The sequence below is a fragment of the Chinchilla lanigera genome, unplaced genomic scaffold (assembly GCF_000276665.1).
Source record: "Chinchilla lanigera isolate Chin_1 unplaced genomic scaffold, ChiLan1.0 scaffold00085, whole genome shotgun sequence".
NCBI lineage: Eukaryota > Metazoa > Chordata > Mammalia > Rodentia > Chinchillidae > Chinchilla > Chinchilla lanigera.
The window spans coordinates 4,120,010-4,144,719 of NW_004955486.1; the positions used below are offsets into that span (position 1 = coordinate 4,120,010).

At 58.3% G+C, this 24,710-nt stretch overlaps 1 protein-coding gene and 1 long non-coding RNA gene across 2 annotated transcripts; both read right to left on the reverse strand.

The window, feature by feature from the left end:
- Positions 1 to 4,712: 4,712 nt before the first annotated feature.
- LOC106146598 lies at positions 4,713 to 12,751 on the reverse strand. The gene is made up of 3 exons (XR_001231099.1): positions 12,647 to 12,751; positions 7,208 to 8,521; positions 4,713 to 4,934 (listed from the first exon to the last, which is right to left on the reverse strand). It is a non-coding gene; the product is annotated as an uncharacterized LOC106146598 (long non-coding RNA).
- Positions 12,752 to 20,761: 8,010 nt separating this feature from the next.
- On the reverse strand, positions 20,762 to 24,710 carry LOC102024236 (the record flags this gene model as incomplete). Its single annotated transcript, XM_013504281.1, is given in 2 exon segments — positions 20,762 to 23,380; positions 24,331 to 24,710. Coding segments are annotated over 2 exon segments (406 nt in total), but the record flags the coding sequence as incomplete, so codon positions are not given.

The window sequence follows — 24,710 nt, forward strand, 5'->3', positions numbered from 1 at the left end:
AAAAAAAAAAAAAAAAAAAAAAAGAATGGTGCATTATGAACACCCACAAGCAAGCTGTTGTGTGGACATGTGTTTTCATTTTCCTTGGATATAAATACTCGGAGTGGACCAGCAGGTCTAGGTTAACCTTCCCGCAGCTGTCACCGTGTTTTCCAGAGTGGCTGAACCCCTCTGTTCGCAGCAGCAGAGCACAGGGGTTCTGATTTCCCTATATCCTCACCAGCACTTGTTACTGTCTGACTTTCTGATTATCGCCACCCTGCTGTACCCGAAGGGGGTCCAGTTGCCGTTCTGATCTGCATTTCCCTGAAGGCTGACGAGGCTGGGCCTCTTCCCGCATGCTTATTCACCATTTGTACGTTTTCGTTGGAGAAAGATCTGGTCTGATCTTTGCCCGTTTTGTAGTTGGGTTGTGTATTTTTTACTGAGTTGTTAGTTCTTTATGTATGCTAAACGCGAGCTCCTCACCACCTATATGAATTTTCTCCCACTTGGCGGGCTGTCTCTTCACTGTCTGGACGGTGTCCCTGGGGGTGTCAGAGCTTTTAATCCTCATGGTGCCCAGCTTATCTGTTCTTTGGCTGCTGGTACACTTGGCGTCGTAACAAAGGAGGCTTTGCCTGACCCAATGTCATGATTTATGCTTGCGTTTTCTTCTCAGACTTCCGTAGTCGGGCTCTTACATTCCGCTTTGTTTGTTTTTGTGATGCTGGAGATGAAGCCTTGGGCCTGTGCCTGTCAGGCCAGGGTCCACCCCAGGCCCACAGTTAGCGGCTTTTTGTCTATGCCGCGAGGTAGGGAGGCCGGCTTCCTCCTGTTGTGTGTGGACACCCAGTTGTCCCCATGCGCTGCTGAACTGTCATCTGATACACTGGGAGCGTGATGTGACCCAAGTGCCCACCCGTCCAGCAAGGCAGACCGGGGGGACAAATAAAAGGCCCTTAAAAAGCACTTCCCAGGGAACAAAGCACAAGCTGGGGACCCAGAGTCACCAGGCCCAGGGGCTGGGGTCCCCTTCGCCCGCGTGACTCCGTTGGAAGGTATGAGTGGCACCCTTGGGTGAAGGGACAAGTTGCCAGGGCTGCTGCCAACAGTCGGATACCGGGGAAGAGCCCCGGGTTGTACTTGGTGGCTTCCCTGGGGAGGGGACGCAGGAAAAAGAAAAGGGCAGCCGGGCAGCAGCTGGCCCAGGTGGCAGCCAGGCCAGGGGCTCTTGGGCACCGCAGTGAGCGGCCCCTGTCCTCAAGGTCATCACTCCTGGCCGTAAGCTCTCCTAGGCAGACGCGGGCACAAGCTCCTGGCTGGCAGAGGAAGAGCAAAGATAAAAGTGCTGGCAGCTGCCCCAGCCGGCACTGCAGCGAGCGCTGCGTCGGTCCTAGAGCAAAGTGGAGGTGCGGGCTGGACACAGCCGCACGGTGGGCGAGCCTGGGGCCCGGAAGGGCGGGACGCCCTCGGGAGAGCTGTGACAGTGGCCAGCAGGACCTCACGAGACGTGGCAGCCTCCCGTCGCTGTCTGACACTGCAGTGGCCTGGGCCGGGGCCAGGGCTCGGGGAGACTCTGCTGAGCCGCCGCTCCGAGTGGCTGCAGGGTCACAGCAGGGGACAACCACACACACATCGGGGCCCTCGAGCTGCTTCGGTCCTGGACACACAGGTAAGGTGGCCGTGCATCTGCCCAGTAGCACAGCCGTGCTGGGGTCAGGGGCCAGCTGCAGACAGGGCCCTGCTCTCAGGACCCCGTGTCCCACTGCAGCTGGGCATGCATGTGGGGGAGACCGACTGTAAACAGTGAGTGAGTGATTAGCAGCGTGCCTCGAGAAATAAAACCAAGGGCTGCAGAAGAGTGTCCAGCCAGGGCCTCTCTGGATGGTGACGCCTGATGACACTAGAGGGAGGGGCTGGTTGGTTATGCAAAAGCCACCAGGGGAGCTCTGCAGGAAGGGGCAGCAAGTGCAAAGGCCCTGTGGTGGAAGGAGCTGAGAAGAAGCCAACATGGTTAGACGGAGCCAAGTGCAGGGGCTGGGCAGAGTGGAGCGGACTTTCACGTGGGCCAGGCACGGAGTTGCTTTTTGTTTGTTTGTTTGTTTGTTTTTTTCCTGGTACCTGGACTTGAACTCACGACCTTGCACTTGCCAGGCAGGCGCTGTGCCGCTGAGCTAAATCCCCAGCCCTGGGGTTGCTTTTTGAGGAGGTGGCAAAGTCCTGGAGATGAATGGCAGTGACAATCACCCGACACTGTGACCCCGTTGCGCCTCTTCATTAGATGCTTAAAAACCCTCAAACTGATCAATGGTTTGGGCACATTTTACCAACATTCAAGATTGCGTTTAAAAAATACACATTAGCGGCAGCATCCTGCAAGGGAGAAGTGAGAGACCCTGGGTTCCTTTAATCGCGGGGGACCCCGGCTGTCTTATGCCCCAGGGTGAGGAGCCCAACCACCACACGGTCCTCCTGCATTTGTCTGGCTTGCTTTCTCTCTATCTCTTTCTTTCCTTCTTTCTCTCTTTCCTTGGTTTGGTTTGGTTTGGTTTCTTGAGACAGAGTCTCCACCTGTAGTTCAGGCTGACCTTGAACTCACAGTGATCCTCCTGCCTCAGCCTCCCAAGTGTTGGGATTACAGGACTGTGCCAGCAGGCCTGGCTTCTGCATTTGTCCAGGTTGGGTTAGGCACAGGGAGCTTTTGTAGCCGTGGCTGGCCCCTATCAGAGGTGGGACAGCAGCCAAGTCCGTGCCCCAAATACCTGCACCTCTTTGAGAGTGGAGGCGGGGGCTGCAATTTCACGGTGAAAGCTGACTCTGGGTGAGCAGAGGAGGCCGCGGAGTGTGTTTAGGTCCCGGATCCAGTGTGAAAGGTGGATGGAACAGCAGTCTCTGCGCGCTGTTCACCCTGGGGAACGCCACCGCGAGGCTCTTGCAGTCCCTAGCACAAAGCATCCGCAACCCAGGCCCCCGAGGGGCTCCCTCTCTGTCGTGAGTTCCGGGACACGGCTCCTGGGTGCTTGAAGGAATCAAGTCACAAATAGAACCCTAATGAGCTTGCGCCCGAGCGGGCTCCAAAACGGGTGCTCAGACAGGAGCTAGCCGCGGAGCTCTAATGAGTACATGTGCTAATTGCGCTAACTGCAGTGGGAGCGGAGCCCTGGCGGGAACTTCTAAAGCTTTTGCTGAGCCGGGGACTCGGGTTACAAAACAATCAGCTTCATTTTCCCGCTGGGGGGCACGGGGCTGCCCCAGTGCTTGGATGCGGCGCTTGACCACACGGGGCTTCCCGTCCAGTCCAGGGTTGAAATGTCCAGCCCCCCAGGAGAGGTGGAACCCCAAACGTGCAGCCTCTGCCCGGCACCTGCTCCCGATGGAGACAGCTGCAAGTGGTTTAGGGTACCAGGTCACCCTCCTCTCCCAGGCCTCTTCTGGGCTTGGGGCAGGGCAGGATGGAGACGCAGGCAGGGGACACTCAGGGCCCGGCGAGGCTGCTCGCCGAGCGGGGCAGGTTTTTCAAACGCATCTGTGGGACGCTTGGGAAGGTCTTTGAAGGCCGCTTCAGCGGGAGGAGCTCACCGCCCTGTTCTTTCCGTTCCCGGAATACGCGCTCCCCGGTGTCGCTATCTCTCCACCCCCAGCTCCTCCAGAGCTCACCCGCCTCCGCGTGGTCCCCTCGGGAAGATACGAGACTTCCCCAAAGCGCACCGTGTCCCCGGAGTCCCCACCTCGCGCAGGGTCAGGGACAAAGAGACGAGTCAGACTCCTCCGGCTGTGCCCCTGGCGCGTGGGAGTGGCCCCGGCCCTGCGCCTCCCCTGCCTTCTCTCCGCCGTGGCTGGGCCCGTCCTGCTCCTCCTCACGGGGCGACAGGGGCGAGACACCGACCCCTCTCGCTAAGACACCTTCCTTCCTGCTGCCAACTTGCCCAATCCTTTTCCTGCCTTAAAGCCCAAGTCCCATCTGGACGTCTGTCCCCTTGCACATAGTTCTAGGACCGGAGACTGTGTGAGCAGGGTTTCTTTCTTTTTCTTGGTGTTTTTTTTTTTCCGAGATAGGGCTTTGCTGTGAAGCCCAGGCTGGCCTTGAACTCGTAGTAGTCCGTTCTCCCTTCCTCCCTCCCTCCCTCCCCCTTTCTTCCTTCCTGTTTCCTCCCTTCTTTCTGCAGTGCTAGAGACTGAACCCAGGGGCTCTGCACTGAGCTGCACCCCCAGCCTTATTCTCTTCTTCTGAGACACTAGGTTGTCCAGGCTGAGCTCCAATAAAGATCCTCCAGCCTCAGCCTCCCAGAGTGCTGGGGTTACAGGTGTTTATCACAGGCTCCTTTGCCAGGTATTTTAAGAGTTTAGGGGCAGCGGGTGTAGCTCAGTGGTAGAGCACAGGTTTAACGTGCTCTGGGCCCTGAGGTCCAGCCCCAGCCCCCAAACTTTTTTTTTTTTGGTTTTTCTCTGGTACCGGGAACGGAACTCATGACCTTGTACCAGAGAAAAACCACGCCCAGCTAAAACAGTCCTTTAATTAGCTTTTTGATATAAAAAATTCGGTTTGCCCCTTTACTCTATTACTCTTCTGTTGTAAGACAGAGTGCCCTCGGTGGCCGAGCGCTGTCATGAGCGCGGTCCATAAAATAAAATAGCAGACATGTCTACATTGCCTGTATTTTTAAAAAGCAGACCTCCACGACAAAGGCCAGGTTTCCAGTCTACAAGGCAGAGGCCATCGCATCCTGCAAGGCTGGCTGTTCACCCCTCCCGCTTGTCCACCCCTCCCACTCATCCTTGGTAACACTCTCGAATATATTTGGTGACATCACCCGGCAGCTGGATGTGGCCATGTGACTAAATTCCGGCGATGACGTATAGGCAGAAGTTAGCAGGTAGTGCTTGCTTCTTGCTTCTTGGGGATGTTGATGTGATGGCTGGAGAGCTGGTGACTCTTGCAGTCCATGAGGTACCTGAGAGAATAAAGTCTCAGGCTGAGGTCAACAGGAAATAGGAGGAGCCAGAGTCCCCGGTGTCGCTGAGGCATCACCATGACAACCAGAGATCACTGACCGCTGGGATGTTTCTAAGGGAAAGAGCAACGAACTTGCATTCTGTCTAAAGCTCTGTTTCCATCTCTGTCCTTCCCACAGTCAATCCTGGTGACATCTGTCCTAACGGGTCACTTTACTGGTCCTAACTCCCACTTTACTGGTTTAAGATGAAAATCTCTAGAATCGGGCTGGGGATATAGCTCAGCAGCAAAAGCACCTGCCTGGCAAGTGCAAGGCCCTGAGTTTGATTCCCAGTGCCACCAAAAAAAAAAAAAAGAGGAAAAAAAAGAAAATCTCTAGAATGCATTCTATGCTCTCTGGGCTTCTTAAACCAAGCATATAGCCAACCTGCGGTGGTTAGATAAAATACAAGATGCCAGTTACACTGGAATTTCAGATAAAAACATTATTTTACTTTAAATTTGTTTTGAAACAGGGTCTCACTGTTTAGTGCAGACTGGCCTTGAACTCACTATGTAGACACGGCTGGCCTCAAACTCATAGTGATCCTCCTGCCTCAGCCTCCAAAGTGCTGGGATTATAGCGTTGCACCACCACACCCAGCAAAAAAACCATGATTTTAAAAATCAAAATCTAGGGTCTGGGGATTTAGCTTAGCGGCACAGCACCTTCCTGGCAAGCGTGACATTGTGAGTTCGATTCCCAGTACCAGAAGAAAACAAAAACAAACAAACAAAAAAATCAAAACCTATCCCAAGTATTGCATGGGACATGCTTGGATTAATTCATTGTTTATCTGGGAGTGCTGCAGTTTTATTTTCTAACTCTGCCAGCCCTAACTGAACAGTTTTTCTTCTCTCACCAATATGAAATGGGCCCAAATTCCCATGTTTTTTTTGCTTTTGTTTTGTGTTGTTGTGGGTTTTTTGAGACAGGGTCTCAAGTCCAGGCTGGCTTTGAACTTGTGATCCTCCTGCCTCAGCCTCCTAAGTGCTGGGGTTACAGACATGTGCCACCACACTCAGCTCCGTTTCCCATGTATTTAGCTTTCTTTGGCTCTTTATCATATCTCCATCTCTTTCATGGTTCTCAGTCTATAGATTGCCCCACAGACTGCGACAAGCATGCTTGTCTATCCACCTACCTGTCTGTCTGTTTGTCCATATTTTCATGCTAGGGATGGTGATATCAACTTTTTTTTTTTTTTGTACCGGGAACTGAACTCAGGACCTTGCACTTGCCAGGCAGGCACTTGTGCCACTGAGCTATATCCCCGGCTTGGTGCTGGGGCTGGAACCCAGTGCTTTATGCACCTGCTAGGCCAGTGCTCCACCCCCAGCCCCCAGTCATTTTCAAGGAGCCCTGGTAATCTGTGGGTGCACACAGTTCAGAGCTCACAGCCTGAGCTAGGGCCCAGGTCACTCCAGAGAGCACCCTCCTTTGATCTCCGTGTCCTGGGAAGTCACGTGACCTGCGCCAGCAGGTCCCTCTTGTTTCACGAAGGGAGTCAGGGGCCTGCGGGGGATGAGGGTTTCATAGGCAACTGCAGCGCAGTGGGCTGAGCCGGGCCGGGGAAACGGGACCCAGCAGAGCCCTCTCGTGAGTGGCACGTGAGCAATGCTGATGCCCTGGTCCCTGACGGGCTGGGAGCGCAGCCCAGAAGTCAGAGGGGAGCCGGAGGGTGCGGGGTGCTGCTACAGGCTGAGTTGTGCCCTTCACCCCAAAATACACACGCAGAAGCCTGAACCCCAGCACCTCAGCCTGTGGCTGTATTTGGAGACTGGGGCTTTACAGAGTGAATTAAGTTAAACGGGATCATTAGTGTGGGCCTGATCCAATACAGTGGGTGTCCTTGAAGGGGAGATGAGGACCCAGGTGCACCGAGGGGTCACTGCCACCGGCAGCCAGGGAGCGGGCCTGGGGACAGGACAGCGCTGCCTCAGCCTCCAAGCCCGGGAGGATGGATGTCCGGGGCATAGGCCAGCAGGGTGTAGCACTCCGTGAGCGCAGCCGGGCAGTGACAAAGCCTAGTGTGGAAATCGAAGGCCATGGGAAGGTCACAGCCACCCACTCTCGCAGCCCACAGTGTTCACAAGACGCTGCTGCCCACTCGGGATGCCAGGCACTATCCCAGGCACGAGAGGCCTGCGCCCGCCGGAGCTGTCGTCTCCAGGGAGACAGAAACATGGGGAACCAAGGCAGGGCCAATGCCACCCCGTGGGAACCGTTACCTTGGGGTTTTTTCCCAGACAAGTTCTTCCTATGCAGTTCGGGCTGGCCTTGAACTTGCAGTGATCCTCCTGCCTCAGCCTTCTGAGTTATATGATTAGAGGCGTGTGCCACCATGCCTGGTGACAAGAGGCATTTTAAAGACCCCAAAGGAGGCAGCGCTGCGGAGGTGCGTAGGAGATGAGGTGACCAAGACAGGGCCGTGGTGGACAGCGGGCAGCGGGCGTCAGTCAGACCTTGCAGCCTCACGGCTGTGGTGAGTCCTCTGTGTTTCATCCCAAGATGCGGGACAGAGCGGAAGGGGTGCGCAGAGCCGCAGACGGACATGGAGGGCCACTCGGGCATCGCAGCGGCCACCGCACAGGTGTGACCGGGCTGTCGTGCGGCCTCCGCTCCTGGGCAGAAGCGAAGTCTAAGCGCGGGTGAGGGCACAGGTCCGGCTGCAGGGCGCAGAGCGCCTCCAGCAGGGAGGACGCCTCCCGCCAGAGGGCGCGCTCCTTGTCCCCTGCACGTCGAAGGGCTTCATCCCCCCTGAAACACGGCCGCCCTGGGAAGTGCCCCGGACTCCCGGCGACCCGCAGGGCCTCAGCCAGATACAGTAACAACCGTGGGGCGGGTTCGGGGGGCCTAGAGCCGCGAAGAGTGTGCCCGGCGTGCGTGGGATTTGCGTCTCTCCTCCGCTGTGTGTGTGGCCTGTGCTCGATCAACACGCGTGCAATGAACCGGTGAGAAACGCAGGGTGCACAGAGGCGTCCATAGCGGAGGACGCGGACGCGGGCAGAGGAAACGTCTTGCCCGTTTGCGGGGGAAAGGCTCTGCGACTCACAGGAAGCGCTCGGCCTCCGCGGCCCTGCGCCCCCGCATGCATTGCTCTGAGCGAAACAAACGCCACATCATGTGTTTGCGCTGTGATTCAGGCGGGGAAGGCCTTGGTCTCCTCCCGACGTCCGGCGCTGCCCTCTCGCAGCCCCCTCGCTGCCCTCCCTGGCCTCTGTGGTTCTGAGTTGGCAGAGGGAAGGCCAGGCCCGCTGAGGTCACCGGAGAAGGCATTACTCATCCGGAAAGAGAGGCCGCTGTACCGCATCCGCTGTCTCCCATCCCATCCAGATGTTGCTATCGAAAGGCCAAGGGACCTCTGAGGATTTCTGAGCCAGGGACTCTGGCAAGGCTTAGTGAGGCCTGGCCCGAAGCCTTTCCGGGGTTCCACCTCACCCTAAAGAGGGGAAGCCTCTGGGGTCGACTCGAGAGCTAATATTGTAGTATGACTTCCAGACAGGGCGCTTTCCTAGGTTTAACCTGGTTTTCTCCTGCTGTTACTGAAAATAAAAGAGAGAGTGGGATTATTAGATGTCAGCCCCATATAAGGAGCGGCGGGGTCTGCTGCCTCCAGGGTGCCGACTGCTTGCTGGGGGTAGGAAACCTGCACACGTTATTTTTTATCAAAGTCTAAGCTGACAGGGTCATTTGCATGCCAAAGCTCCAAGGATTACAGGACCAAGAAGAAATTCCTCACATGCTAGAACTTGCCCTGGGAGAGCGGGAAGGGTCTCCAGGTTTGTCCAAGCATAGCATGGGAAATGGGGGTGTCAGATGGAAGGACCCCAAAAAGTGATAGTGTCTGAAGGATCACTGTTGTCCTGAAGTTTCTCTTTCTTTTTGATTTAGAAGCAAATGCTTTATTCCTGTCCCTCTCTGGGCTTGCCATGCTTCGGGCTCTGAGCCACACGGATAACCCCTCCCTCGGGCTGGTGGTGACAGCAGAGGCGCCCCTGGCGAGGATGGCAAGGGGAGCCCAGTGGGAGGTCAGCCCAGAGCGCACGGCCCTTGGAGCCCAAAAAGTACCAGAAAAGACACAGAGACCAGAGGTGTGCGTTGGTCCGAAAATCAATGACATCAAGACGAGACAAAAGAATCAGCAACCCCAGCATGATTAAGCAAAAGTGAGGCTAAGAGCACAAATTCAGGCTGGGCCTGGTGACGCACACCTGTAATCCCAGCACTCAGGAGGCTGAGGCGGGAGAATCGCCATGAGTTCAAGGTCAACTTGCACTACAAAACAAGACTGTGTCTCAAAAAAAAAGTTTAAAAAGCACAAATTCTGGCCCTCACGATCGATGTTATCCAGACCTCTCTGCACTTTAGTTCTTAACTATAAAACGTAGGGTGATGATAAGGGCTCTGCTTTCTAGGGTGGAGTAAAGATTTAATGATACAGAAACCTCCAGAAAGAGACCAGGAACCCCACAGCTGTGAACCTCTCGTAAGCGAAGGGGCCCAAGTTACGGCACCTCCAAACCGTGAGATAGAATCAGGCCGCCTCACTTCGTTCCCATGGTTCCCTAATGAACATTTCCACTGGAAGACATAGGGGGTCGGATTATGGCCGTCCCCCAAAAGATGTGCATTTGGAATCTGTGAACAGGACCTTACTGGGGAAGAGTCCTTTGTAGATACAATTAAATTAAAGCTCTCAGTGGAAAAAATTAAGGGTTGGAAGATGAGATCCCTGGATTAGGGTGGCCCCGATCCAATGTGTCTTTATAATAAAGAAGAGAGGGCGGAGGACACACGAGGAGGCAGGGACAGGAGAGCAGGGAGCGTCTGCGTGGCTGGTAACACCGGCTTGCGAATCCCCCCAGCCTGGGAACCTCTTGGCCTCAGGAAGTGAGAGGATGCTTTGTCATCATGTCCAGCCACTGCCTTTGTGGTCATTTGTTAGGACACCCCAAAGGAATCCAGGTCTCAAAGTCAGAGGGATCTTCAGCAATGTCTCCTCGATGACCCTGAGTCTGGTCTTGCCTCTGGCTACAAGACAACTACTTAGTGTTTTTCCTGATTTCAAAGAGTCAGGGTTCCTTGGCTTAAGTCTGGATGTCACTGGGGCTCCGGGTGGGGGGACAGTGGCAGAGCAGAGAGGAGACCGTCAAGGTCACATGAAGAAGTAGCAGAAGCAGTTCGCTCCCCCAGAGGGTCTGACAACAGGGACAGTGAGAACCTGAAGCCACAAATTCTTTTTTTTTTTTTTGAGACAGGGTCTCACTATGTAGCCCAGGTTGGCCTCAATCTCAGGCAATCCTCCTGCCTCAGCCTCCCGAGTGCTGGGATCACAGGCATGGGCCACCAGGCCCAGCTGGGAAGCTCCAAATCCTAATTGCAGGGCTGCCTCCTATGGGCCAGGCAACCTCTCATGAGGTCCTACTGTCCCTCGGGCTCCATTTTCCCGTCTGTGGGGCGAGCAACTTGGGCTCCCTCCACACTGACCCCTCTGGAATCTTCAGCCTTCCTAAACCACCGCAGCCGGGGAGGGTGCATCATGGTGGCCGGACCTCGCTCTGTGCTCCGGCATAGCACAAAGCCGCTGCTGGGCCAAAGCCACAGGAGAGAGAGGAGGGCGAGGGCCGCCAGTACCGCCTGTGCCAAGGGTGCCCGCACGGCCGTGGTGCACTGCAGCAGGCGTGGCTGTGTCCCAGGCTGCCTCGTCGAGTCCTCTCCTGGTTTGCCTTCAGTAATAGGACGCATGCGTAATTGGTGCAATTGGTCTTTTTGAACAATTTATCTAGAAGGGCAACTTCAGCCCCGCTACCTGAGATGGGCACGCGTGTGCGCACGCACACCACACACACACACACACACACACACACACACACACACACGCAAACACTCTTTCTCCTTCATGGTCCTTTCTCAGACTCCGAGGTCGTGATAAACTCAGAACCCAGGAACACCTGCCTCCCCTCCCCCGCTGAGCTCTGCGCTGCACCGTCCCTGTCCCCGGGCTTCTGCCAGGATGTGCCACTTCACGCACAGCTGCGTTCCCCGGGCCTCTCCCTCCTGGAACTTTCCCCACGCAGTCCGTCTCATCTCAGGTGACCCTGGCTCGCCCAGAAGCAGAGCGGGAACTCGGGGGAGCACAGACCGGTCACCATGGCACGGCCACGCGTGGCCTTGCGCCTTCCACACACCTGCACTGAGGAAGCGGGTGTCCTCGGGAGAACCCAAAACACAGAGGTTTCCCAGTGCTGAGGATTTGCCAGTGCGCGGGGAGAATTTTCCTATTCCCCCCGCCCGCCAACCTCTGTCCTTGCAGAAGAAGCAACAGTGCCCAGTTGTCTGAAGCCAAGCAGGTCTGCCCCTGCCTTCCTTCTCCCGTGTACCAAGATGCAATTCCCAAACTTCTGCAATTCCCACCCCTCCCCCAAATGTAGGATTCTGCGGTCTCTCTCTCTCTCTCTCTCTCTCTGCAACTAAAGCACCTTCAGGTGAGCAAATGTGGGGAGTGGGGGTGCAGGGAGGGGAGGGAGGCGGCTCTCTGGAGACGTGTCACAGGGGTGGGCACCCTGCAAAGTCAGGATTTAAATTAAACTGGGGGAGGGGAGGACCAGCCCGCCGCCGCCTGCAGCGCCGGCTCCTGGCACCCTTTCCGCGCGGGGACCCAGCTGACACTTCTGATTTTGGGTCCTGCCTCCCCGGCACAGCGTGTGAGCTGCCAGCATCCGGGCAGGCAGTGGCGGCGGCCGGGAGCTGCAGAGAGGTAACTTCCCCGGCGGGCGTGCTGGTTTCTGGGTGCCGGATGGGCTCCTTTCCGCGCCACAAGGCAGAGGCGGACGGGTCCCCTTTCCTCTGGGTTTAAGGGAGCGCTCCTCGCTGAGGAGCTGGGGCCTCCTCCTCCTGCACTTTGCAAAAACTCCGACCCCGTGAACTCCGTCCAGCCCGGTTCTTTCCCGCATGGCTTTCGACAGCGCCTGGCGAGAAAGCTGAGTCAGCCGCTCACGGGAGGGAGAACCTTTAAAAATAATTTTAAAATGCTGCTTCAACTCTTTTTGAGAAAACAAAATAGGAGGGAGGTGCTTTCTCCTGTTGGTTTCATGTTTGCACCTGGTGTTTTAATTAAGCTGCAAAGAATAGAAGTTTGTGGAGGGAATCATGGTGGGGTTTTATGATTTTTAAAAAAATCCACTCCATTGCAGTCCCGCTGCAGTCCCCGCAGCCAGGTCTCGCTGCAGAGGCGCTCGCCGTGCAGTTTACCCTTGCGAGCCTCAGGGCTGTCCCCCGCCGGCCGTGCTGCCCAAGCCGCCCCAGACCCAGGCTCCTCGCCCACCCACCCTTTCCGAAGACCCCGTAAGTTGGCTGATGCCGGGGACGCTGGGCTTTGAAGGAGAATTTGGGCGCTGCGGCTTTAAGAGTGCCATACTGCGAAATCTTTCTCCTTCAAGTGACTGCAGACAGAGCCGCAGCCGGCAGCAGCACTGGGAGGAGACAGGAGGAGGAGGACGGGGAGGAGGAGGAGGAGGAAGGGGATGCCGGCTTGGCTTTCGGGTCAGCTGGCTTGCCGGGTACCCGGACTGGGGAGCGCTCAGCCCCACGCAAATCCCCAGCACCCCGGGACGCTTTGGGGACTTTCTCTCTTCCACACGCAGGGGCACTGGACCCCGCAGACTTACTGATGAGTCCCAGCGCGATGCGTGTCAGCCTGCCGCCACCGTGCGTGTCTGGCGCGAGTCTGGCTGCCTGGCTCTTTAAGCCATCTGGAATTGGGCTGGAGAAGGCGGATCTGAGCTCTCTCCGCCGGGCTTGAACCATGGGGACACAGAGGCTGCCTTCACTGAGGGTCTCTCCCTCTGTCTCCCTCACACGCTCTTGCTCTCTCCTTGGATTTACTCAGATGAGATTTAGAGGGAAATTTGAAACTGGATGATTTGTGGCCGCAGGGGCCAAGGCTGCAGCATTTAAGAGCAGGATGAACCCCCTGCCTAGTAGCAAGGGCTGAGCCAGGGTGTGCGGGGTGCAGGGGCTCCTCCTGTCCCCCCAACCCAAGAGCTTCCCTAAAGCAGCTGCCTCTGTGGGTGCCGGCTGCTGGGCACTGCACCCCTAGGCACCCAGTGTGAGGTCCAGGTCTGCATGGAGGTGATTCTCTGAGATGCCAAGGGTGACATCCGCCCAGGCAGCCCAGGCTCTGAAGCACTGAGCTCCCGCGTTCCCTCCCAAAGTGTGTATGTGTCGGTGGGGCATCTTTTGACCAAAATATTCTGGGTCTCTCGGTACATCTGCTCCAAAGACGTGTAGCAACCCTCTCAGATACAAACGCAAGCCTCTGAGACGGCAGCTGGCATCACAGCTGAGCTGGCGGAGGAATGAGACTTCAGGGGTGCCCCGCTTGTCCTGGTTCTCTGTGTCGACAGAACACAGGTCTTTAGGAAACCAGCCACGCTCAACAGGGGCTGCAGGCACTGAAGCTGCTTTGCGTACGAGGCGCTTGTCTCCACGCCGCAGGCATTCGGGAGACAAATGTTTTAGGAGGTCTTAGACTGCACACTAAACCCTCCCCCCGGAATTAGGCGTTCCCCTCCCCCCTCTGCTTCTCAGGTTCCATTCTCCACTACATTTCCTATATATTGAAAACCGTCTTTGACTTCTCCCCGTTCATCTGCATAACTTTAATTTCCCACGTGAACATCCTTGGGTGCAATTGATTTTGAGCTCAGCGCTCCCAAAGGCGTCATCATGGTCCCCCCACAGCAGGGTCATTTGAGGTCAGCATCATGGGACACAGTAAGATGGGACCTCACTTGTATGTCCTCAGGCCCAACACCAGGGCACCCTGGTCCCCTCCCCCAGCCCCGGAAGCTGCTTCCGTGGGCCGCGCGGCCCTGAGCTTGCAGTCTCCCCTATCCGTGGCTGGAAGTGTCCGTGACCTCACATGGGGAGCGGAGACTGTGCCAGCGTGCAGGAGACACCGTTCTACTGTGTGCCCTGCAGCCTGGGTGGCAGAAGAGCATTTTCCCATCTGGAGCTAGCGAAGGGAAGGCCTGCTGTGGCCAGCAGCAAAGCAAATGCCCTGTCCACCAACCTCTGGCCACCCGCAGGGAGGTCAGGTGCGACACGAGCACCACAGCTGTGCCCCGGAGCCCGGCAGCCTGACACTGCAGGGACGGCAGCCTGCCTTCCACTGCAAGAGGCTCCTGCCCTCAGGCCGGCCCCGTCTGGGCAAGGTGACCACGTCACGGGGCAGGGACAGGATGCACAGCAGCCAAGGTGACACGACCCTGGCAGGAATGGGCAGGGCTGGGAGGGCACTCAGCCCCTGCAGCCCTGTCCACCTTCGCCTCTCAGATGGCAGTGCAGGAAGTCACTCTGGGAGGAGACCCAGGACACGAGGGCCAGCGTTCTGCAGGCTTTCTCAGGCAGGAAATGCAAGGGGTGACCACCGCCGTGCACCCCATCACCTCAGGTCCCGTGGCCTGGCACCCTTGTTGCATCTGGGGGTTTTGTGCCAGGCTGGGAAATGAATCTCCCGTCCTTCCGTGCCTCAGGGACCTCAGGGCTGGGTGCGTGAGGGGGCTGGTGCTGGCTCTGAATTAAGCGGGGGTTGCACAAAGGGTGTGCGGAAGGGTGCCCGGCATGGCCCAAGGTAGCCATGGGTCTGGCGCCCAGGCTCCCGGTGACACCCCCCAATGCACCAGCGCTGACTCAGGGCCCTGTCTCTGCCCTGGCTGCCGGCTGGCTCTCCTTGCGCAGGGCCGTTGGAGCCCGGCTGCTGCAGGCCTCCCCCTCCCGCCCTCCCTCCCCGCCCGCTGCCGCCCGGGCCAAGTCAGCAGTGCTGAGGGCGGCGGGGCTGCAGCCGCGGCGATGCGGAGACCCTGCACCACTGCTCTGCCCGCGCCGCGTCCCGACGGCCACCTCCCGGCGGCTGCGCAGCCCTTGCCCAGACCAGACCGGCAGCGGCGCTGCTGATTGGTGCAGGGAGTGAGTCCCTGGCTTTATTTAGACCACCTTTTCTTGAGGACAATACTTCTCTGGAGTTGAGGGCTGGGGCAGGAAGCAGCCCTCCCCAGAGAGAAGAAGGACAAACTTGGACACAGAGCTTGCACATCCTCGGATGGACCGTTTCCACAGGCGCTTTGGGACCGAATGCCCACCGAGGGCCAGCGTGCTTCTGGGAAACTCCGGACGGACCCTCAGACATGACAGGAAGGCTTTGGAGCAGAGCTGCAGCCCGGCTCCGGCTCCCCATCTCCTGCCCCGAGCCCTGGACTCCAGCGTGGATGACAAGGCTGCCTTACTGCTTGGGGTAAGGAAGGGGCTCCTGACTCGGGCGGCCTGGAGGTGAGGCCCAAGGACCCCCTGGGACCCCGTTCTTGAATGCTGCCACTTGGCATTCCTGGGGCACCCTACGGAGACAAACAGAGGCTCCAAAGAGCTGGGAAAAAGCTTTTCCCCCCCGGATCTCATGCAATGGGTTCTTGGAAACCTGAACTTGGATGTGGGGGTCCAGCTTCCCCTGCAGACAGACACAGGCCGGGAAATGTGGCTGGGGTTCGGACGCTGCTGACCCTCCAGGGTGATGCTCTGGGCTTAGGTGGCTGGAGCCAAGGACCTGGGGACAGGGAGGGCAGGCCCAGAGGTCCCGAAGCAACTCAGGCGCAGGATGGCAGCCTCCAGTGCAGGTCTCGATTCATGCCTGGGCATGAAATCACTGCTCGGCCCATCCCCGGGGACTCACTCTGGGCCGAAGCCCTGTCTCCGGCAAGATGGAAAGTGGTGTTCCACCGTGCACACTCGGGAGTCAGTTGAGGACCCTAAACTTCCACGGCCAGAGCCTCCAGGCTGGTGGCTGCTTTTCCCCTTCCGGGGCTTTGGGTTGAGCGTCTCCACCTTGCCGGCTGCCCTCAGAGCCTGTACTGCGCCGGGAGGAGGAGGAAGAGGAAGAGGAGTGGCAGTGACCCTCCCCTCAGTGGGCAGGGGGAGTCAGGCAGTGACCCTCCTGATGCGTGATGTCATCGTTTGGGGCCTCTGCTTGGGCTCCTGACACCAGGAGCCCCCTCGCTCAGCCTGGGACAGCAGAGCACTGCGGCTGCCAGCTCCCTGCCAAGGACGCAGGAGAGACGGGCTGCACCGTCCAGGCAGGGCCAAGCGGCTGGCACAGCGCTGCGGCTGCTCCGGGTACGAGGAAAAGTTGGGGCCAAAGAGCCGGCTGGTGTACCCCTGGCTCGCAGGCAAGGTGGCAGCTCCCAGACAACGCAGAGAGGAGGTCCCCAGGGCAGATGGGGGCACAGGGAGAGGCTGCCAGTGCGGCTGGGGCTCAGGAGCCTTCCCCTGGGCACCTTCGTGCCTGTCCCCCCGTGCTGAGTCGGCAGTTTCTCTGCACCCTCATTCCCGAAGATCTGCGGGAGGAGCAGGTCCAGCCTTTCCTTTTACGCATTTCAACTTTAACCCCGATGCCCAAGGCAAGGGGGAGCCAGCCGGACGCTGCTGGGGAAGGCCCTGGCCCCAGCCCCAGCTGAGCCAGGGCGGACAGGGCTGACTGGCCCAAGGACACAGGGGCTGACCTGGAATTTCCTGGGACACGCTCCCTCCTGGCATAGGGGCTTGGGGTGAGATCACCAGCGCTGGGCCCAGCAGACACCTGACTCAGGTGAAACAGGACGAGATGAGGCGAGGGCCAGCCGGGCGGCCAGGGGGGACCAAGACCTGGGGTCCTAAGAACCATGGGTAAAGCCAACTGGACATCAGGCAGTGTGGCTGTGGAACCCAAACGCTGCTTTTGATCCGGTTTGCAGCACCTCTGCTTTACAACTCTCACTGGGCGGAGTGCCAGCGGGAGAGACCATTCGGCTTCTTGATAGTGCCCCCGCTCTGCAGCTCTGGAAAATCGGGTCCCCTCTGTGGTTATTAGCGCTGTAATTCAGGCTCTCGCCAGCAGAGGACGCCCGAGGACACAAGAAGGAAATCTAGCCTGTCACGGCTGTACCTGGGTTTTGGTTTTTTATTTAGTTCCATGAGTTGAGGCAGGAAAGTTTTTCAAGATTTTGCTCCAGCTCATAAGCACAGGAAACTTACTTAGAAACTGTGGTGCCTTACGGCATCTGTGTCATCTCCGGGTCCTCCCCGCTTTTCACTGTTGCAATACACAGGCGGGAGCTGTGGCTTCCTCAGTTGGTTTTCTTCTCTTGGGGTAGCCGAGCATCCACTCTAGGAAGGCGTGGCTGTTTGCTACCAGAGAGGCTTGGCAGTGTCCCCATGGAGGGCTGACCATCCTGGGATAGGGCAGCCACAGACGGGCTCCCAACTCCCACTGAGCTACCACCCCACTGAGCTACATTCTGGGATAGGAACTTGCTAAATCACTAGGTTCACCAGGCTGGCTTCAAACTTGCGATCCTCCTGCCTCAGCCTCCCAGAGTGCTGGGATTAGAGGTGAGTTCCTCTTTCCTCTCCAGTTGTTTCGCTGACTCAGTGCAGCCAGGTGACCTTCCGCCTGGGAGGTGAACGGCTGGGACTCTCGGTTAAGACAGCCAACTTCCTGAGGTTGCAGGACCTCGCTGCTTCATTCTGCTGTGCAGTCACTCCCTGGTCCTCCGGTTCAGGCCGGCGGGGCCGCAGTGAATGCAGAGTGTTTGTGGATGCCGCAGGGAGGATGCAGCCAGGCCCCCGCTGTGGTCTAGGTGGTGCTCTATGAGTCTGGCAGGGCCGACTCCAAGGGAACCAATAGCGAGTTAGTTCTGACTCTAATGCTGTCAAGTGATTTTGTCTCCCACAGAATTCTTGGTCGTTCCTTCTTGACTATTCAGTTCAACCCAACAAGCATTTATTGGCGGCTGGGGTGTCGCTCAGTGGTAGCGCACTTGGCCCGCCATGTGCAGGGCCTGGGGTTCGGTTCCCAGCACTGCACGTGCACACACACACTCACACACCCACTCACACACACACACTCACACTCCTCTGGCACCCATCGCCCTGAGAATTAGGGTTGTGAACATTTCTGAGAAGTATAAAGTCTACACAACTAAAAAGTCCACACCACCAGCCAGGTGCAGCAGTGCGCACCTGTGATCCCAGCACTCGGAGAGGCCCCGGTGGAAGGATCGCAAACTCGAGTCCAGCCTGAACAATTCAGTGGCTTAGTCTCAAAATTTTAAAAAAGCGGAGGGGCTGGAGATGTAGCTCAGTGTGAAGGCCGGAGTTCCCGCCCCAGGGCCGCAAAACGCAATCACTCGCCAGTCCACGCATCTGCAGCGTCTCCCTGCAGGCAGCAGGGCAGCAAAGCAGAAGCCTGGAGGCTCGGGGCAGGGCTGGGCCTGCAGCCACCGTTCCACCTTCCTTTCACGTCCGTGTCCCGGAGCAGGACGGAACCGTGCTGTGGTATAACGGGCGCTCCCCTGGGGTCAGGAGCACTGCTGGGCAGCGTCCCGCCCTGGGCTCAGCTTCCTGCCGCGGTCACTTGCCTCTCACAGCAGGGTCTGGGTGCCGACCGGGCGGCCCTGGCCTGGGCGCTGTGCGGTTTTACATCGTCACCTGTACCTGGCATAGAGATGCTGGATTCGGGGTGTGTGGGTGGTAAGCGCGTTCTGCTTTTCAAATGGAAATGTTTACAGAGCCTGCGTTTTTCGGATGCCTTCTCCACCTCTCTGCCTTTAGGGAAATCCTGAGGCAGGAGAGCCTTGCGTCCCCTAAAAGATGCTGCCCCTTTTGTCCCGAGATCACCCCCGCACCCAGCAGTTGTGGACCGTCCGGTCAAGGTCGCAGACACCAGGGTCCCTCCGTGTAATAAAGCCCGCTGACTTCACCACGGCAATCCATGTAAGCAGCTTTTTTAGTGCAAATTTGGCTTTTCTTCAGCAGCAGAGGGGCAGGGAACTGTGCTAGGAAAGCCGTGAGGTGGGGTGAGCTTGTCCCCAGGACCCCGCTCACCCACTGGGCTCCCAAGTACCCCAAAGGGGCAGAGTGTCAGGGTTGCCAAGGAGCCCACTAAGCCTGGTGCCCCGAGCCTGGTGCCCCGAGCCTGGTGCCCCGAGCCTGGTGCCCTGAGAGCCACGCTCCCAGGGAAGGGCCATCGAGAGAACTTTGAGGTGCCACCTGCTGGGGTCCCCCAACCCCGCCCTGATGTGCACCAGCTTTGGAACTGGTTTTGTCTTCAGAACTGCTTGCTCCTGAAGTCCCTGGAGACCCAAAGTGGCTGCCTCTCAAAGCACCCTTCAAGGCCGGTGGGGACCAGCTCCAGGCAGGGAGCCCCATGAGTGACCCTTTAGCCCACCCTGCCCGCACCCTGGATGCTTTCAACATCGACTTTTTTTTTTGAAACAGGGTCTCGCTATGTAGTTCAGGCTGGCCTTGAACTCAGGGTGATCCTCCCGCCTCAGCCTCCACGCCAGGCTCCATGTAGGCTTTTCTAAGGGCCTCGAGAGTATTTACAGAAAGACACTTGTGAGGCTAAGCCCAAAGCTCACTCCAAGCAAAGGGGCGATGACTGCAGCTAGGCAATGCTGTATACACGCACACACACGGTTCTCCCAGGCAGGACCGGGGCTGCCCACCGTGGCTGGGTAGAGGAGAGGGGCCTGCTGGGCGGTGACCTGCAGCCTTCCTGAGGGTAGCCCCAACGTCCTTGGGTGGGGAGTGTTGGCAGACTGTGGGGTGGGGGCCCCCTTTCTGGCACTTTCTCGGCCTTCGCTGCCCTCGACACTGGTGTTATCGGTGGCCTGTGCTGGGCTCTTGTCCTCGGGCTCCGTTTAGCCCGACTCCTGCACCTGTAGCGTGTCTGCACCGTTCTCCCTTCTGTAGAGCACTCAGATTTCCTCCTGCCACAGGGCTCCCCTTCCTTCCTTCCTTCCTTTACTTATTTATTTGGTTTTGAAACAGGGTCTCACTATGTAGCCCAGCCTGTCCTCTAACTCCCAGTGATCCTCCTGCCTCAGCCTCCCAGAGTGCTGGGATCACAGGAACCCCCCCACTTCCACTGCAGCGATGACGTGACAGCAAAGGCGGCCCCGCCCTGCACCCTGGACGGTCGGGGGCCCATGGCTCCAGAAGGGCACGCAGGAGGACACTAGGCCTCCGGCGACAGGAGTGGACCTCCAAACACAACAGATCCCGCGTGCCCCGCGTGTCCACCCTGAAGAGCAGAAAGCCGTTTTTCTTGCAAAGAACCATGGGCCCAGAGGTACCAGAACCATTGCATGCAGCCTAAATCCACACCACAGACAGACAGACGGACGGACACCTGTCGCCACTGGGAGGAGGGAGGAGGAGGAGGCGCCGTGGGGCAAGGGGAGGACCAGGGGGACCAAGGCGGGAGCTCGGGCAGCCAACGCCGCTGGTCCAACTCAGCCGAGGTCCCTGTGCCGCGTGCGGGCACCAACTGGGCCAGACGCTGAGATTCGGAAGTAATCAGAAAAAAGTTCCGGTTCTAGAGGCCGTGGGGGGTGCAGAAACGCGCAGGTGTCCGGCAGGAAAGAGAGCACAGAAGACCGAGTGGCCTGGGTCTGCTGGGTCCCCTGGGTCCCGTGGTGGTTGCTGAGAGGCCAGGAGGAAGGAGGAAGCCAACCCTGGGGCGTCTGGGAGACGAGTGCTGGGGGCAGAAGTGCAAAGGTCCTGCAGTACAAGCCGCTGGGCCCCGGGGACAAGCAGGGGCCGCGGAGTAAGACAGGAGCCAAGGCAGAAGGAGGGCTAGTTCTGGGAGCTTTCTGAGGACTTGGGAGACTTGCGTTCGTGACTTGCATGCGTGACTTGCGCTACAATCAAAGCACAATCCAAGAAGCAACTGCTAACCACAGGGCCGATGGGAAGGACTGAGTTGTAAACTTTATTTCATGACTCAATTCTGGCAACACCTGTGGCGAGTGGCTGCCCCTGAGACAGTGACCATGAGCCTTGGGGTGGGCTAGAAGCCAGTGCTCTTTGTGGGGGGGGGATCTTTGGATGGGGAAAACATCCTTCCCACAATCCTTAGGACCAGAGCCGAGTTTCTCATCGGTCTGGATGTCACAAGGAAACTGGCCCTGTCCCCATTCTTAGCTGGAGATGCGGGAGATACCAGTTACCTATATCTGTGAAAGTTTCCAGGCAAGAGCTGGGCACAGTGGTGCCTGCCTGTAATCCCACTACTAAGGAGGCTGAGGCAGGAGGATGGCCTCAAGTTTGAGGCCAGCCTGGGCTACATAGCGAGACCCTGTCTCAACCTCCCCTCATAAAAAAATAAAAGAATGTATCCCTGCAGCAAATGGACCTGAGGAACTCTCACTTCTCTGGGCTGAAGGCCCAGGAGGGAATTTTCATGCATCTCAATAATACCAGAGGGGCTTCCCCCTGTTGGCCCTGGCTTCTGTCAGACGGCACCCAGTATATCGTGTGGGGCACTATGGAGTGCGAAACTGCCCTGCCTCATGGGTCCAGAATTCCAGGTCTGTACGATGATTTATTCATTTGTTTTGAGAGAAGGAGGGTCTCACTATGCAGTTCAGGCTGGCTTTGAACTCTGTTTGTAGCCCAGGCTGGCCTCAGACACTCACGCTCCTGCCTCAGCTTCCTGAGTGCTGGGATTACCACGCCTCACTTGTACGACCTTTCAGACAGGTCATGAGACTGGCGCGTCTCTGTGACTCAGTTTATCATCTGCCCAGTGAGTTTCATGCCGGGGAACTGCAGGGAGACTGAAAGTGACACAGTCGGGGATACAGCAGCACACCCCACTTACAGGGACCCCACAAACAGTGGCTAAGCTACATGCGTGCATGAATTCGGTAATTATCCCAGGGTAATTATCCCTCTCGATAGTGACTGAGGGATGGAGGAAAGCTCCCGAGCAGGAGCTGGCCACCTGTCCCAAGTTAGGAAACGGCTCTGATGCTCCAGCTAAAGAGCCGGGCTGGCGGCTGGGGAATCCGCAGAACTGAGGCCGCAGGGAGCTGAACTGCCCCGTCAGCAGAGCGGCGAGCAGCGCTGAGAAGAAATCTCCCCTTTGTACAGATTGGGCCGTCTCGGATTTGTTTGCTATTTTTATCCTGGTGGTGATTGCTTCCCCAACCCCTCAGTTCGGGCTTCCCTATTCAGGGGTGAGGCCTGAAAACCGGGAGCTGGCACCCCAACACCCAGCCCGCCCCACACCCCACCCGCAGTTCTCTGAGGCTAGGGCCCTCTGCGGGACCCTCAGACACCCTAGCCCTGTCCCAGGGGGCGCAGGGGCCGCAGGGGCCGCAGGGGCCGCAGGGACCTCTGGACTTCCTATGCCAGCGGCTGCCAGCACCCGGGCCAGAGGAGAGCGTGGGCGCTTGATTTCCCCGTGACCCACCACTGGGGGGCGCTCTTGTAAGCCAGGGGAGGTAGTGGGTTTTGGAGCGCCCCCTTGCGTTCCTGCTGTAAATTTTTAGCCCGGAAAGAAGAGTAAGAGCAAGGGTAGTTTTCTCTCTGCTTTTGAGACAGGATCTCACCACATAGTCCAAATTCCCAACCTTCCTGCCTCCGCTTCCCAAGAGTTGCAGTGTGTTTCTATTCCTGGCCTTTGCCTTTCTCTGTCTGTCCGTCTGTCTGTCTCTCTCTCCTTCCCTCCTTCCGTCTCCTCCACCCCTCTTCTTCAGCGCTGGGAATTGAACCCAGGGCCTTCACCCTAAGCCACATCCTCAGCCATTTTTCCATTTTTTAATCTTGAGACAGAGTCTTGTTAAGTCAAGCTGCCCAGGCTAGGCTCGAACTTGCGATCCTCCTGCGTTAGCCTCACAGAGTGTGGGGTTACGGGTGTAGACCAGCACACCCGGCCTTTTTTCTCTTGGTAACTGAGATCAGCTTACTGTGACCTCAATAGGCTTCGGGACATTCGCAAAGTGGCGCGGGCGTGACCGCTCTGACTCGGAGTGCGCCCCTCCTCCTTTGGAAGTTCTCCTCCTTGCGCGTCTCAGCCCCACAGAGCCCAGCACCCCTGGACTTGCACCTGGAAGTGTCCCTTTATAGTGCTGAGGAGCTCATCTCCGAGGGAGGCCGGGCAGCTGGCCACCACCAACTCCGGGTCTCCATGAGAAAGCCGGAGACACCAGGGCTTCCTGAGGGGCCGCGTCGCAGCCGTATCCAGCATAGCGGCCACCCCGAGGGCCACAGGTGACACTTGTCCATGGCTCCTTGCAGGTCCCTTCACCCACAGCCTGGCAGGGAGGTGTGAGCTGCAGGTGCGTGGGTCGGGTACCGCCTGGATCCGCAGGGACGTACGGGCGGGTGGAGCTCGCTTTGGCAGACAGAAACCTTTGTAAAACAGCCCGGGTCACACAATACTGCGTGAAGGAGGGGCGGAGGAGGCCTGGACGGATGGGCTTCTCTGGGTAGAAAAGCGGGTAAGAATCAGGTTGGTTCAGTCCTCCGGTTGGTAGAGCCTGGTGTCTCCAGGTGTCAGCTGGGTAGGGCATTTGGTGACTCTGAAAGGAAAGTAAGACGAAAAAAGAGCCCAAGAGAGCCTCGTAGTCATGGAGAGGGTGGCTGCCGCCGTCCGTCCATCTGTCCGTCCATCCGTCTGCCCATCCATCCATCTCTCCATCCATCCCACAGTGCTTCGGGCCCAGCACCATCCACACAGACAAAGATGCGCTCCAGGCAAACCTGCTAAGTTGAGGCAAGATGCAGGGGCTGAGAAAGTCAGGGCTTGGGGCCTCCCAGGCATGGATCTGGGGCCTGGTCCAGCCTGTGATGGTGGCAGCGATTTCCCTCTGTTGTCCTCAGTTTTCTCATCTGTCAGTGGGGCAGGGCCAGCACTCGTCTCAAAGGACTCTTCAAGGTGGCCCCAGATGCCCAGAGAAGCCGGCCGCTCTGATGACTGTCTTCGGTCACAGGGAGTCAGGGTCAAACCCACTTGGGCTGGCCACGGAAGCAGGCCCTTTGCTTGCCCTGTGCTGCCCCCAGGCCCTGCTCCATCCCCTGAGTCTTAAGGGCCTTCCAAATCAGGCACCCCGGGGTGAGGGTGGGCATGCAGAGCTGCCCCTGCCCTGCACGGCAGGTGTGGGGAAGGGAGGCCCGGCGTGTGTCACCACCTGGCCCCTGACAGGGAACCCCTCCAGCCCTCTGGAAAGCCCAGATCCACACAGCCACACCCCTCGGAGCCTCGGGATCCCCGTCTGGGGAGTGGGCGCTCACACCTGGCCTCCCCTTGCTCCCGGGGGCAAGGTGACCGCACTCCTAGGCAGCGCTCGCTTCCCTGTCCACCCCCGAAGGCCTGCTTTGCCCAGCGCCGGAGGAGTGAGTTTCCCGCTGCCGGCTTACACCAAGCACCGCTCCACCCGCAGTCTGGCGCTCACTGAGGGACCTGGCCCTGCGCGGCGCAGTCTCCCCGGTAAGGTCTGAGTGTCTCGGGCGGCCTGGGCGGGAGCTCCACCTGCCAGGATGCTTTGCTGCTGGTGCCACAGCTTCTGTCCGCTAACAGACGCCAAGCAGAAGCACTTCCACGAGGAGTCTCTGCGGCTCTGTCCGCTCAGCGCCCGGGCGCAGGGGGCCGAGAGCAGCTTGGCCAGGGAGGGTGCTGGGGTGCACGGCTCGGTCATCGGCGGCAGGCGGTGCCCCCACCTCACAGCAGGAGGGGGCGTCTGCAGGGCTGTCTCGCTGTCGCTCGCTGGCGACCCTGTGTGTCCGGCCGCGCGCAGGACAGCGTGGGAACAAGGAGAAATGCGAGGCACGCGCCCCGGAGCGGGCCCCGCGGCTCCCAGCAGCACCAGCCCCGCGTCTCCCGGGGCCTTTAAGGCCAGGACAGAAGCCCGC